Consider the following 14,590-nt stretch of genomic DNA (forward strand, 5'->3'; position numbering starts at 1 on the left):
CTATAGGTGACTGAGACATTCACAGCTGTCCTTTGGGATGCTGGTGATGGATTAGAAATCAATAATGCTGGTTTTGAGCATTCACCTTCAGCTCGTGGGGCAGCCACGTGGTTCTATTTTATTTTTGAGTTCATGTCACTGTAATGTGAAGTCCAGACACAGGCAAGTGGAGGGCAGGGGATGATATTTTCCATTCCAAATGCTACTTAATTGTCTCCAGGAAGCCTGACTTAGCTCAGTATTTACGTTAGTGTTGAAAATGATTTGTTTTGGTGCACATGAAGAAATGTTTCTGGCTGCGTGGCTCAGCTGAACTGATGGACCCGTGAGGAGACACCAGGGGTGTGATCCATCCATGGAAGTGTCATCTTCCCCAGGGACTGCTTTGAACAGGGATAGAGCAAAAGAGGAAGGGAAAACTGAACAGCTCCATGATGAAAAAAAAATAAATGCATATTATCAGGTGTATAATATCAGATGTATCAGGGTATATTATAGCTTTGGAACTACAGAGATTGCACAGAAGGAGCTCATCCTGCCACTTCCCTGAGGAAGGGTGGCTTTGGTTTTGCTGGTTTGTTTCCATTTCTAAAGGAGAGGCAGACACATCTCTTGTGCTAGGGGCAAAACCAGCTCTGGTTATTTATTTCTCAGCAGGCAGGTGTTGCTGCTCAGTATCACCACCCTGCCTAGGGATGGTTTTCAACAAGAAATGTTGTGTCCAAAGCTTCCAGCCCACGTAGCTAATAGTCACAGGAACATACACTGTGGATCTCCCTCGTGAAGCAGCAGTTCCTGTCCTCCCCCAGCATGTTTGCACTTAAAACATATTGCTTTGCCTACAGCTGAGGAAATGGGCAGAAACAATCACACAGGTTTTAATGCTTTTTGTTTTGGGGGCAGGATTCTTTGGTCTTTTCCTTTTCTTCCTATTTTTTGGGGTTTTTTAGCTATCTGTCAATGACCACAATGCAATGAGGTCACTTATTGTCATGCAAAATGTCCCATAAATGCTGTGGTCAGTCCCTGGCCTTTAGGCTGTAGAATGTGTTTGAAATATGAGCTGTGTGAGTTTAGGTTAGACATACAGGTCCCCAGGACAGGAAGGACATGGAGCTGTTGGAGCAGGTCCAGAGGAGGCCACAGAGATGATCCTTGGGCTGGAGCAGCTCTGCTCTGGAGCCAGGCTGGGAGAGTTGGGGTGTTCAGCCTGGAGAAGAGAAGGCTCCAGGGAGACCTTAGAGCACCTTCCAGGGCCTGAAGGGGCTCCAGGAAAGCTGGGGAGGGACTTGGGACAAGGGCAGGGAGGGAGAGGACAAGGGGGCAGGGATTGAAACTGGCAGAGGGGAGATTGAGGTTGGACATGAGGAGGAAATTTTTGATGATGAGGGTGGTGAGAGCCTGGCCCAGGTTGCCCAGGGAAGCTGTGGCTGCCCCATCCCTGGCAGTGTTGAAGGGCAGGTTGGATGGGGCTTGGAGCAGCCTGGGCTGGTGGGAGGTGTCCCTGCCCATGCAGGGGGTTGGGACTGGGTGATCTTGAAGGTCCCTTCCAACCCAAACCAGTCTGGGGTTCTTATCAGGCTCAGTTTGTTAAAGTTCCAGGATGTTGTAGAAGACTGAACAGTTTTAGGTAGCCAGAGAGGGATTCTGGGGCTTTGTGAATAGCAGTGTTGATGTTCTACCAGAGGTCAATGTCTGTGTTTCTTACTGCAACCCCTTTTCACTGCTGCTCTCCCTCTTCTCCTCCTAGATCAACCCCCTCTCCTATGGCAGTGTGGTGCAGATGTACAGGCTGCCAACCTACAGCTGCTACCCCAAGGATTCCTGGACGTCTCTCTGCAAGAAGCTGTTCCTTGGAGAGCTCATCTACCCTTGGAAACACAAAGGAGAGAAGCAGGACTAAAGACAGCAAAAGGGCTTGAAAGACTTGGTCAGGAAAACATATGGAATCCTACTGCTTTGGGACCAAAGGCATCTCGGAGCCAGCAGCTGCTGGATCCCTTGAATTATATTTTGGTAACATGGGAGGGGCTGAATTTTTAAAGGCAAGTATTTTTAAACATTATTTTTCAACTTTCCCCTTCCCCTACCCTGTGCTTGGGCACTAGGCTAATGATTAGTTTTGAAGCAAAAGGTCAAACCCACCAGTGCCTCGTGGAACCAACTTAGTGTTGTGGAGGAGTTACCTCCTGACCAGGCTGGTGATGGGTTGAGGGGATGAGGGGATGAGGTGATCCTGCCCTCTGAGCTCTTAGGGCCATGTCACATCAGCCCTTTGGGTGGCTCAAGGCCACAGTGCTGAGGTGCCAAAGGGGCTTTTGGACCTTTTATGCTTCAGTCTTCAAGCCAGCTGATCAAAACCAAGATGAAGGATCAGCTGGTAGAGTCATAGATTGAAAACTGTGCAGCCAGGTTTGCTGGGTTCATTGGATGTTTATTCTTTTCCTTTTGAGTGGGATTCCCCCCACTGCAGCACCACTGGAGGTGTTAGGCTGGAGCTCAGCAGCACAGCCTGCTGCACATCTGTGCCTGTGTGGTCTCATCTACACTTTTTTCAAAAGCAAATATTGCTCTGGGGAGGGCTGAGCCCTGAGCTGACAGCAGCACTGGAGAGCAGGGCACAGGGGCTGGCAGTGATCTCTGCCAAGGCTCAGGGCTGCTGCACCCACTCCCAGTGTGGGGCAGATCAAGCCCAGCTCCAGCTGTGGGGCTCCAGAAGACCACAGCATCCCAGCTCCTTCCCCAGCTCCATCAGCTCAGAGCTGCTCCTGTGACCTCCCATGGTCAGTGTGTCCCCCTGTTTCTCAGGGCCCAGGTGAGAGCCTCGTGTAGTGCCTCATCTTTTGCACTTTCTGATAGTTAAGGAGCTTTCAAAGTCATCTCAGAGAGGAGATTTAAAGCCACTTCTTGCCCTGAAACTATAGATGTTTCTTCTAGGAGAGTTTTCCTGGCTTGGATGCTGCCTCCCCAGTGCAGCAGTGCTCATCTTTTCCATGTCCCAGTCCAATTGTGTGCTCATTTTGATGTGAGTCTTTATTCCCTGTCTTGAGGAGAGTGTCTCTGTGCCCAGGAATTCCATCTCCCATGGGATGCTTGGTTGTTGTGTAGACATTGACACACAAAAATACACTTCTCTGCAGGTCTGCTCCCTCCTCTGGCCCCAGCTGGTGCCATGACCTGGTCTCACTGTTCCTGCTGCCTCCTTGCACACCCAAAGGGGCTGCATGAACTGGCAGGGGGGAGATGTGCTGCATCCAGGCCTCTTGCTTCTCTCTGTTGAAGGAACCAAGGATGGAGGAGGAGGAGGTGTTGTGGCTGCATTGCTCAGCCCTTCTCTGGAGCCTGCCTGCATATTCCAGTGGGAGCAGGTGGAGCCATGGCAAGGAGCCCTGGGCTTTTGGGAACCTTCACTGACAGGAGAAGAGTTTCCCCTTATCACCTCTTATCACCTCTTATCACCTCCTCCAGCCCCAGGCCTCAGCCATGGACTTGAAGGTGTCACAGAGAAGGGGCTGTGACCCTGCTGCTTTGAGGTGTCCCTGGCCAGATAGATCTGGTTTGTCTGTAGCTGCTAAAGCCTCTTGTGGTGCAGCCACCACCTCTTCAGTCAGAGCTTGATGGGGAGAAAATGCAGCTCTGTAGCCAGGTACTTGGTCCAGACATTCCTTAGCACACACAGGAGCTGCCAAAGTCAGACAGTGTTCTTGAGAACACCATGAAGGGAGGGAGTGATACCTGGGCACCCAGGGGTGGTGTCCTCACTTTGACTCAGAGAGGAAGGGCAGATCATTGAAGAAAGCCAGTGTGGCAGCTCCCCCCAACCATCTGCTCTGGGTGGGACATCACTGGCTGCAGTAACTGGAGAGACCTTCCTTCTTCTTTAGTCATCAGTGCTTAGAACTCCTGTGCAAACAGTGTCTTCTCTTGGAATATCAGTGGCCAAGTGTTTTTCTCCACTCCAGGTGTGAATAACTCCAGGCTGTGATCCATTTAGTGGTTGAATGGTCTGGACAGGGTTTCTCACCTCAGCTAAAGTCAGTTATGGAGACCCATCCTTACCTGGCACTCCTCAGAGCAGATTTATACTTTGCCTCCCTCTCATTTTTCCACTGGAGCTACTAAATTATGTTCTCCCAGCTTCATCCCACGCCTGCATAGTTTGCTTCACTAACTGCTGTGAGAAACTCTCTCTTTTTCTTTGGCTTTATGAAAATAATATTCCTAATATCCTGGCTTTTCAAATCTTTCTGTGAGGCCAAACAGCTCATGGTGGTCCTGATCGTGGCAGTCCTTTGGGCTCAAGTGACCTGAAAGCCCCAGAGACAGGACAGAGCCATGAAAACCAGCAGATGTGACCTTCCTATTGGGCACCTGCCAAACACATTGGACATTCCAGCGTTGGGTCTGTTTACTGAGGGCTGATACTGACTCCAGGATGGGGAAATATCCAACTGAGATAAAGCTCCTCCTCAAACCCTGAATCTGCTGCGACATGGAAGACCTCGAGTAGCCCCACTGACAGCCCTTGGGGTGCAGTTCTGTGTCAGGCAGCAGTGGTGCCTGAGCTGTCTCACTGTTCCTTGTTCAGTGCTCTCCTTGTGTCTGAGCCTTTGAGTTTCTTCTGCTGGACATTTGCCACGTCTCTCCTTTTCCTTCCCAGGCCCTGCTGTGCCTGGAGCAGCCTCCCCCACCCTTTTCCGATTCTGCGCAGAGGCAGGACAGCAGCTCAGCAGACATCCTGCTCAGGAACATTTGACCTTATGTCATCTCCCTAATTAGAACTTGGGATCAGCATCATCTCCCACAGCAGCACAGACTGGCCTAGCTCTGGCATTTCACTGAATCACAGAATCACAGAGCTGCTGGAGCTGGAGGGGACCTCTAGAGATCACCTGGTCCAGCTCTCCCACTGAAGTAGGATCACCTAGAGCACTTTACCCAGGGCTGCATCCAGCTGGGTTTGGAATGTCTCCAGAGATGGAGATTCCACAGCCCCCCTGGGCAGCCTGTCCCAGGGCTCTGTCACCTTCATAGTCAAGAAGTTTCTCCTCGTATTTCAATGACACTTCCCATGTTCCAGCTTGTGCCCGTTGCCCTGGGCATTACTGGGAAGAGCCTGTCTCCATCTTCCTTGCACCCACCCTTTAGATACTTGTATACATTGATCAGGTCTCCCCTCAGCCTTCTCCTCTCCAGGCTGAACAGTCCCAGCTCTCTCAGCCTTTCCTCATCAGGGAGATGCTCCAGTCCCCCAGTCATCTTTGTCACCTTCCCCTGGACTCCCTCCAGCAGTTCCCTGTCTCTCCTGAACTGGGGAGCCCAGAACTGGACACAGTTCTCCAGATGTGGCCTCACCAGGGCAGAGCAGAGGGGGAGAATGACTCCCTCAACCTACTGGCCACACTCTTCTTTATGCAACCTAGGATTCCACTGTTTCCTCAGGGACAAGACTGCTGAGAAGGTTCTGGCTCTAAATTATCCTCAGATCCATCTTGTCCATAGTCCTTGGATGAGAAGTAGTTAAAGATTTCAGATCCTCTGATTCCTACCACAGCAGGCATCGAGCAGGCTTTGCCAGCCACCATTCAAAGACTGTAATCTTGCAGACTGTTTTAATACTGGATTTCCTTATTATTATTTCTTCCACTCCCTGGTTCCCCTGCACTCTCTGGGCCTCTTTACGTGGGCTTTGGTTTTGTGAAGGCAACAGTGGTTTGCTGCATGCAAAGCTCCATCCTAGGCAGAAATTCTGCCTTGGAGAAATAACTTTCCTAACCAGAACAGCATGTGACAAGGCTGGAAGGAAATCTCAGTAATTACACTGCCCTGAAGGCTCTGGTTATGGTTTGGGGAGTTTTCCCTGCTCCTGCAGCTGGGCTGTTCCTTCTTCTGCTGGCACATGGGAACACACCACCAGGCCCCCAGATGTTGCACGGAGGTACCATCCATGTGTTGCACTCTCAGGTGTGTGAGGCAGGAAAATCTCCTGCTTGGTCGTCGTGCAGAGGGAGTTGCTTTCCTTCTGCCCTGTGCTGCCTGACCCTGCTGCCACAACACCAGCTCCTTAAGTCAAACCCTTGCTGATCTACTGGTTAGACCTGCTGATGAGACCGTCACGGAATCACAAACTGGTGGAGGTTGGAAGTGGCCTCTCAAGATCATCTGGTCCAGCTCCCCTGCATAAGCAGGGGCACCAGAGCTGATTGCCCAGGGCCACAGCCAGATGGCTTTTTGAGTATCTCCAGGGATGGAGACTCCACCACCTCTCTGGACAACCTGTGCCACACTCAGTCCCTCACAATGCAGAAGTGTTTCCTGGTCTTCAGACAGAATTTGATGAGTTTCAATTCATGCCCATCACCTCCTGTCCTGTCATCATGATATGCTGAGCCAGGAGACACCAGAACTCAGTCCCTTAGCAAATGTAAAGATTTGCAGTCCCACATTGTCCTGTTCAGGGATGATTCAGCAAGTCCCTTTGCCTTTTGGGGGGTATCCAAGACCCTGTGGTTAAAGGGGGTTGCCTGCTCATTGAGTCTGTTTCCTGACCTGCTCTTTGCCAGTTTTTCTGGGCCTGGTGGCTTGCTCTCCAGCCAAACTTGCTGCCTATATGGATCACAGAGTGGAAACAGGGGCTGTGGAGCAGAATTCCCTGGGCTGGCAGCCTGCAGGTCTGCCTGGATCAGGGAGCTGCCTTGGTGCTGGGTGCTGGGTGCCAGAGTGCTGAGAATACAGATGGGACGTGCCTGGATCTCAGCTGATCCATCCACATGACTGAGGCCACAGGGCTTACCAGCTTGTTCAGGAATGTTTGGGTTGTATCCCATTGTGCAGGACAAATGTGCAGAGCAATCCAAACCTGATGTGAGCACCTGATCTGCCTTCCTGGGTGAGAGGAGTGTGCCCATCTTTGCACCTGGCTCACCATTTTACACTGGGAGAACAGCTGCTTGCAAGAGTCTGTCCTCTCCAAGGCTCAGCTGGCAGTGTCACCTCCAGTCCTTACACACATGTGGGCCTGGCCCTCAAACCAAGAGTGCTCAAACTCCCCAGTTATTGTCTCAGCAAGCTGACCATGAGGGGGGTACATGTGATTATGAAGACAGGCTGAAAGAGTTGGGGATGTTCAGCCTGGAGAAGAGAAGGCTCCAGGGAGACCTGAGAGCACCTTCCAGTGCCTGAAGGGGCTCCAGGAAAGCTGGGGAGGGGCTTGGGACAAGGGCAGGGAGGGAGAGGACAAGGGGGAATGGATTAAACTGGCAGAGGGGAGATTGAGGTTGGACATGAGGAGAAAATTTTTGATGATGAGGGTGGTGAGAGCCTGGCCCAGGTTGCCCAGGGAAGCTGTGGCTGCCCCATCCCTGGCAGTGTTGAAGGGCAGGTTGGATGGGGCTTGGAGCAGCCTGGGCTGGTGGGAGGTGTCCCTGCCCATGCAGGGGGTTGGGACTAGATGGTCTTCAAGGTCCCTTCCAACCCAAACCATTCCATGATTCTATGATTGTGCTGCAGGTGACAGGAGGGAAACCCTTCATTTCCAGAGGGGGATGAGGCTCAGGAGTGGTGGCCGTGCTGGGTGGGAGCACCAGGGCCCTGCTCTGCACTCGGAGAGGGGGCTGCACACATCTGCCCTCCACTGGGTTATTTCAGCATCTGCCAGTGGGGAAGTTCATCAGAACTTCACAACTATTCTAATCAGTCCTGCAGCTGATAACATGGTCAGGTTTTAAATACAGTATTATAAAAGAGAGCTGAAACATCTGCAGCTCATCACCAGCCTGTGTGGTTGTGTTTGCACGTGAGAGCTGAGGAGGAGGCTGGATGTGCTGATGAAGAAGCATCAGCACGTTTTCTCTCAGCATTCACCTCCACGATGGAGGGTGAAGCCCAGGTGCTCCCGTTGGAGCAATGCACTGTTTGTTTTAATATGTCCCATTTGAAGGTGACTTCCCAACCACTCCCACCACTCCTGCAGGGACCAACACCTCGGGAACAGCCGAGCCCTGCTGGCTGGGTCCATGTGCCAGCTGCAGGTGCTGGTGTCTGAGAAGCTCAGGGATGGAGATCTGTGTTCTGCTGGCAGGTGTGGGGCTTTTTTGCTTAATTAAACATGTTAATGAGAACTTAAATGGATTTTGGTTACACTAAGAAAAAGATGGTGGGAGAAAAAGCTGGCAGATCCTGCCCCAGGCCCGGGAGGGGCTGGAGGTGATGCTCCTCCAGCTGGTTTTTCCCTGTGATTCTGTGAGGGGCTGCTCCATTTTCCGTGAGCCTGCCTGTGCAACCTGTGAGGGACAGGATGGAGGGGAAGAAACTGCAGCTCCTACGCTGTGCAGCCTTTGGATGCAATGGGCTGATGGAGAGAAACGGGAAGAATGGCTTTTCCCTCCTCTCGGACTTGTCTCCCCTCTCCACTTCCTCTGCTCCACCATCCCAGGCTCTGTGCTGGGGGAAGAGTTTCTCCACAGGCTTAACCCTCTGAGCCCCTGCTCCCCAGGGAACTCTGTTGGCAGTGGCAGCTCCAGAGGGGGTCAGCAGGACATCTGCTCTTTCGTTTTGCTTTTCTCTGCTCTTTCGTTTTGCTTCTGCGGAGGCTGGATGAGCTGGGCTGTTTGGGGGGCAGGGCTGGGGGGACAGTGGGAGCTGCTGGTTCAGATGCACCAAACTGAGCAGCTCTGAGCGTGAGGATGCCCTCACCCCATAGGGATACAACCCCCTCATCAAAACAAGCCCCCACCCCTCCAAAGAGTTTAGGTGGTGAGGCTCCAAGGCAGCAAAGGAGCTCAAGCCCTCGGGCTGCAGGAGGGGACACAGAGGCAGGGGGGGTTGCTGAAGGGGGGGCAGCTCTGCCATCTCCCTTCACCTGTGAGCACAGAGGGAAGGGCTCAACCATCTGCCTCCCCCCGAGCTGGGCAGGAGATGCAGCACACAGCTCACCAGAGCACTGGAGGGTCCCTTGTCCCCAGAGGTGTGATGGGGCAGTGGGGTCTTGCCACCCGTGGGTTCCTGTCATCCCATGGGGTCCTGCCACCCTGCGGGGTGCTCAGGCAGGGCATCGTGGTACCCAGATTTATGTCAGGACAGATGCATCCATCCCCTGGTCCCCTGCACGTTGCCAGTCTGACACTACCAGGGTGGAAGGTCCCCTTGGCTGCCCCACCACAGCAGTTGGGCTTTGGCAGCTGCCACGAGCCTGGTCTCTGCCAGCCCCACTTCAGCCCCTTTTACAGATTTCCCTTTGACAGCCCCATTCCTGCAGGATCTTTGGCAGAGGAGCTGGTGCTGGGTTCATCCCCGTGCCCATGGGCACAGCTGTCCCGGCCTGGTGCTCCATGCAGAGCAAAGCCCAAGGGAGGAGGGTGAATCAGTCCTGCAGTAACAGGCAGGTCTGGGCAACAATTAATATTTTATAGAAGCAAGAAGTCTCGCTGCTACTGCAACCTGAGGAGCACGGGGCAAGGAGCAGAGGGGGAGGAGGAGGAGGAGTGGAGGCTGGAGGGGAGCAGAGCAGAGGAGCTGACTCACCAGCCCCAGGGAGGGCTTCCACAGCACGGGCACAGCAAGAGCCTGGATCCACCAGTTACAGAAAGGCTGGGGGGTCTCACGCAGGATCAGGCTCCCAGGATTGTAGAAACGGGGAGACAGAAGGGCTGGGAAGAGGCAGGGGATTGGGGGGGTGGTGGGGGGAACAAAGCAGCAGGAGCAAGGGAGCCAGGGCTGCACAGGGGGATCATTGTAGTACAATCCAGGGAAGGATGGGATGGATGCTGGTGTCCTCCCAGGACCAGGCAGATGGGAAGGGATTCACAACTGGGACAGGAGCAGGGAGGAGGCAGGAGAGAGGTTTGGGAGCACTGTGCTCAGGGCTGGGGGCTGCAGCCTGAAAGCTGAAAGAGGAGCAAAAGCAACGGCTGAGAGTGCTGGAGGATGGTGGGCAGGCTGCTGGGTCCCCTCCTGTCCCCCGACACCACTTTTATTTGCCCTGTGCTGGCCCATCAGGATGGAGCTGAACTGCTCACTGGCATCTGTGAGGTCCCTGCATGTCCTGGCTATGTCCTTGCCCCGGGACCCCCCCCCCAGTGACACCAGTTTGGCACCAAGCTGCTCCCAGCAGGGTGGGCGCTCCCGCCTGTCCCTGGTGATGCTCACCCATTGCCACCAGCCCTGGGAGGGACCCAGGGAGGGACCCACCCCCCCATGGTGGGACACAACCATCTCCCGCGGGACCTCCTCTACCCTTTCCAGGGCGGTTTGGCAGTAAGACCAAAGGGAAAAGCATCCTCCCTTCCCACCACCACCTCTCCATCCATCCCCCGCCCTTGCCATGCTCTCCAGCCCTTTCCGGAGCCCCCCGGCACTCACAACCAGAGGAGCCAGGAGGGGGGCACAGCACCCCTGTGTGCTGATGAGCACCCTTGCCCAGCTGGCCACCAGCACCTTCCCTTGGGAATCTTGCAGGACTGGGCCTGGGAGTGGCTCCTCGTGGAGCTGGGACCTCCCAGAGGTGAGGGTTTGGGATGGGGACCGGCCAGCCCGGGCCAGGCGCGGCTGGAGCGGCGGGGCCGTCCCCATCCCCTGGGGACAGGCTGGATGTCACCGCTGCAGCCCCAGCTCCCCCCGCCTGCCCTGCCCAGGCTGCCCCACCCGCAGCGGGGGGCGTGGGCCCCTCGCCCCCCGGAACACACACCTGGATTCCCCCCAGCCCTGGATACCCCCACCCCCGGGTCACCCCCCATCCCTAAATGCCCCCACCCCCGGGTCACTCCCCAAACCCGGGTACCCCCCACTCCTGGGTGCCCCCACTCCTCGATACCCCCACCCCTGGGTCCCCCCCCCAACCCTGGATACCCCCACCCCCGGGTACCCCCACCCCCGGGTACCCCTACCCCTGGGTCACCCCCCACCCCTGGATACCCCCATCCCCGGGTACTCCCACTCCTGGGTGCCCCCACCCCCGGGTCCCCCCTCACCCCCGGGTACCCCCCAGTCCTGGGTGCCCCCACCCCTCGATACCCCCACCCCCGGGTCCCCCCCCACCCCCGGGTACCCCTACCCCTGGGTCACCCCCCACCCCTGGATACCCCCACCCCCGGGTACCCCCCACTCCTGGGTGCCCCCACCCCTCGATACCCCCACTCCCGGTTCCACCCCCACCCCCGGGTTCCCCCCACCCCCGGGTCCCCCCCCCACCCCTGGGTTACCCCCCACCCCCGGGTTCTCCCCACCCCCGGTCCCCCCCCACCCCCGAGTACCCCCCCACCCCTGGGTTACCCCCCACCCCCGGGTACCCCCAGCCCCAGGTACCCCCCCAGCCCCCGGTACCCCCACCCCTGGATCCCCCCACCCCCGGGTCCCCCCCCACCCCCGCTCGCCCAGGCCCCACCGCCCCTCCCGTCCAGCCTCGCTATCCCATCATGCCCCGCTCCGGCGCGCCGGGCGCTGCCATGGCCGCTCTCCGCAAGGCACGCCGGGACCTGTAGTCTGCAGCCCCGGCGTGCCCCTCCGTGGGGAGGGGGCGGGGCCAGCCTTGACGGACAGCTGTGCGAACCAATGGTCGGCGGCGCCGGGCGGGGGGCGGGCCCTGCGGCGGCGGAGGCGGCTCCGGGCCCCGAGCAGCGCGGCGGGCCCGGCCCGGGGGGCCCGGCGGGCGGTGCCTTGTGCGGGCGGGCCCGGGGGCTTTGTCAGCGGCGGAGGGCGCTGAGGAGCCGGCGGGGCCGGGCTGCCTTGTTCCTCCTCCTCCTCCTCGTCCTCCCGCCCAGGTCCCCAGCGCGTCCCTCGGCGGAAGATGGCAGGCCGGGCGGCGGGCCGGCCGTGAGGCGCTCGGGGGGACAGGCCCGGCGGGGGGGGACAGGCCCGGCGGGGGGGGACAGGCCCGGCGGGGGGGGACAGGCCCGGGGGGTCCCCGAGCGGGGCCGCAGCCCCTCGTCAGCCCCGGCGGAGGATGCGGGTCGGGCCTCCTCGCCGATGAGAGGGAGGATGGGAACCCAGGGCAGCCCGGTGAAGAGCTACGATTACCTCCTCAAGTTCCTGCTGGTGGGGGACAGCGACGTGGGCAAGGGCGAGATCCTGGAGAGCCTGCAGGACGGGGCCTCCGAGTCCCCCTACGCCTACAGCAACGGTAAGGGGGGCTGGGGCAGGGACCCCCCTGCCCGCGGGGGCCGCCCTTTGGGGGGGAGAGGGGTGTTTTCCGTGTCTTTGTTGGGGGTTGTTGTGTTTTTTAATCGGCTGCTTCTCGGGGGTCGCGCGGCTGGTGGTGGAAAAAGCCACGGTTGCTTCTTCAAATCTTTAAAGGTCTGCAGGAGGATTGGGCCAGCGAGGGGCAGAGGGGCCGGTGGTGGCTGTGACCCCCCCCCAGCCCAGCTGGACCCTTCCCCAGCAGAGCTCGAGAGGGTCTCTCTGCTTGGAGAGACGAGCTGGTCTCCCGTGGCCCCTGGGGGTTTAACGCCAGGGCTGGGCTGCACGCAGGGGAAGAGGGTCTGTAACAAAGAACCTGGAGCCTTATTTCCAAGCCAGAGCTGCTCTCTCGGTAGCTGCCAGCACAGCTCGGTGGGTCCGCCTCCTGCAAACATCAAGGTTTCTAATGGAGCCCATGACAGACCATTAACTACAGTGTCACAAGACCATAATTAAGAGCCAAGGAGTGGCGCTGTGCTATTTCCTGCATCCCCTCGCCGCAGTCAGAGCATAACACAGCCTGGCAGGGTGCGGGTCCTGGGGTGGTTTTCAATCTGTCATCCTCCCCCCAACCCCCCTGCGAAATAACATCCCCAAGGGCTCGACAGAAGCCATCCAGTTCAGACCCTGCATCAGCGCTGCAGCCAAATCCGGGGCTGGAGCAGGTGGTGCTCAGTTTTTGCCTGTGAGCAGGAGTCTGAGGGAGCCGGGAGCTTCTCCAGGCTCTGTGTGTGGAGCTGGCTGAATTTAGAGTGAAAAGGAGTGGCATGGCTCTGCTCCCGACTGCGTGCTCTGTCCTCAGAGCTACTACCAGCTTGGTGGGAGCTGATGCAAGCACACACCTGCTCCGCAGAGATTTACAGGGAGCTGGTGACTCAGAAGTCAGGATGCTTGTGAAATGAGAGCAGCAGATTCTGGAGCTCAAAGGCTGTGGTATCATTCATCTCCTTGGGTGTCTGGCTGGGCTGGTGTGGTTTGCCTTCCAGGAGATGCTTGGTGCTTTTAAGCTTCCCTGAAGAGAGTTTGTGTCTCTGAAGAACCTGCCCCACCTGGGAGCTGTAGAGCTGCTCTTCAGGGTTAGTGTTTATGGAGCAGGGAGGGATGAAGAGTGTAACGGGGTGGTTGTTTTCAGTGAGGTGTTAAAGGTGGGATTTTCTTCGGAGAGAAACTGTTTTGATGCTGATTTGCAGCAGGTGATGAAGGAGTAACAAGTACAATTGCACAGTGTGGGGAGGGTTCTTTGATAAACACATAAAACCCAAAGAGCAGTGACATTGGCTGTCACTATCAAAGCTTTGTCTCTTTGCCTACTGGTTTATAGCAACAAAATTCCACCATCTTTTATTCTAGGAAAATAAATACCAGTGAGCTAATACTTTCAGAACTTTCCATCATCTGTGGGCAGTCAAACCCATTTCTGATTAGATAATTAGGTCACATGCTGTTTTTTCACAGTAATATATACTCTGATGGTCTCTGCTTCTGGTGCTTCTGTGAAGCTACGTGCTCAATCAATCAGATGGAGTAGTTTTGGGTGAATTTATGAATGCTGATACTCCTGACAGCCTTGGCAGCCCAACTCCCTCCTTCTCAGGCACAGCTGGGGTGTGTGTGCTGACAGGGCAGGCTCCTCCACCAGTGTGCTTTCACTCTGCCCTGGCAGACCATGCCCTGATGTGAAGGCTCTTAGATTTTGTGAACAGCTACTGCCTGGCCTCCTCTTTGACACCTACTGTCCCACAACTGCTGAGGTGGGGTGTTATGTGTAAAACGTTCTGTAAATCTTTTACTCATAAGTGCATTACCCTCCTCCTCATTCCCTCCCAGACCCCACATCCCAATTTGAGTCAAATATTGTGTCATCTACTACTTGTTTGATCTGTCCAGAAGCAGAACTTGCTGTTATCAGTGTGAAATGGAGTATGTTTTAGGTTGATCTTGTGATGGAAACATCTGATGTCAAGCTCAGATCCCTAACCTCTGGTGGGGAGTGGTAGAGATGTTGTACCCAGCTCTGTCTCGTTGGGATCTGCTGCTTTTACTCTGTTGGCCAATTACAGCTGTTCTGACAGGTTATTTGAAATGCAGCGTGAACTAGATTGTCCTCTCAGCTCTGGGGAGACAGATCTTTAAAAGTGGACATCTGTAAATGAAGGTCCTTATTTTCCCTGCTGCCCTTCTGCCACACTCCTGGCCTCTAGAAAAGGGGCTGAGGGGATCCTCTCTTCTCCGTGGGCATCTGGGTGTGAGCACCCGAGAGGTGAGAAGCCCTTTTTCAGTCAGCATCTCTTTTGTGAGCTGTAAGCAGGAGGCAGCCTCTGCTTGCTTGCACCTGGAAGCCTTGGGTGCAGTTTGAGCCTTGTTTTTCTTAAAGCATCCTAGTTCCTTCTGTCCATCCTTGTCCAGGATCCCTGAGCCG

The 14,590-nt window shown here is 56.0% G+C and overlaps 2 protein-coding genes across 3 annotated transcripts in view; both read left to right on the forward strand.

Annotated features, from left to right (window-relative positions):
* The window catches only part of PIGQ (phosphatidylinositol glycan anchor biosynthesis class Q), a 31,783-nt gene extending 29,370 nt beyond the window's left edge, over positions 1-2,413 (forward strand). Inside the window, exon 11 of the mRNA XM_051631933.1 lies at positions 1,751-2,413. Coding sequence (XP_051487893.1) covers positions 1,751-1,903 — 153 coding nt within the window. The 3' untranslated portion in view covers positions 1,904-2,413. The remainder of the gene's footprint in view (positions 1-1,750) is intronic.
* A 9,491-nt stretch (positions 2,414-11,904) lies between these two features.
* The window catches only part of RAB40C (RAB40C, member RAS oncogene family), a 39,827-nt gene continuing 37,141 nt past the window's right edge, over positions 11,905-14,590 (forward strand). For both annotated transcript variants that reach the window (XM_051631979.1, XM_051631980.1), the window contains exon 1: positions 11,905-12,115. In XM_051631979.1, the coding sequence (XP_051487939.1) occupies positions 11,962-12,115 (154 nt within the window). In that variant the 5' untranslated portion in view covers positions 11,905-11,961. The remainder of the gene's footprint in view (positions 12,116-14,590) is intronic.

The sequence above is a fragment of the Apus apus genome, chromosome 14, assembly GCF_020740795.1.
Source record: "Apus apus isolate bApuApu2 chromosome 14, bApuApu2.pri.cur, whole genome shotgun sequence".
In the NCBI taxonomy this organism is placed as follows: domain Eukaryota; kingdom Metazoa; phylum Chordata; class Aves; order Apodiformes; family Apodidae; genus Apus; species Apus apus.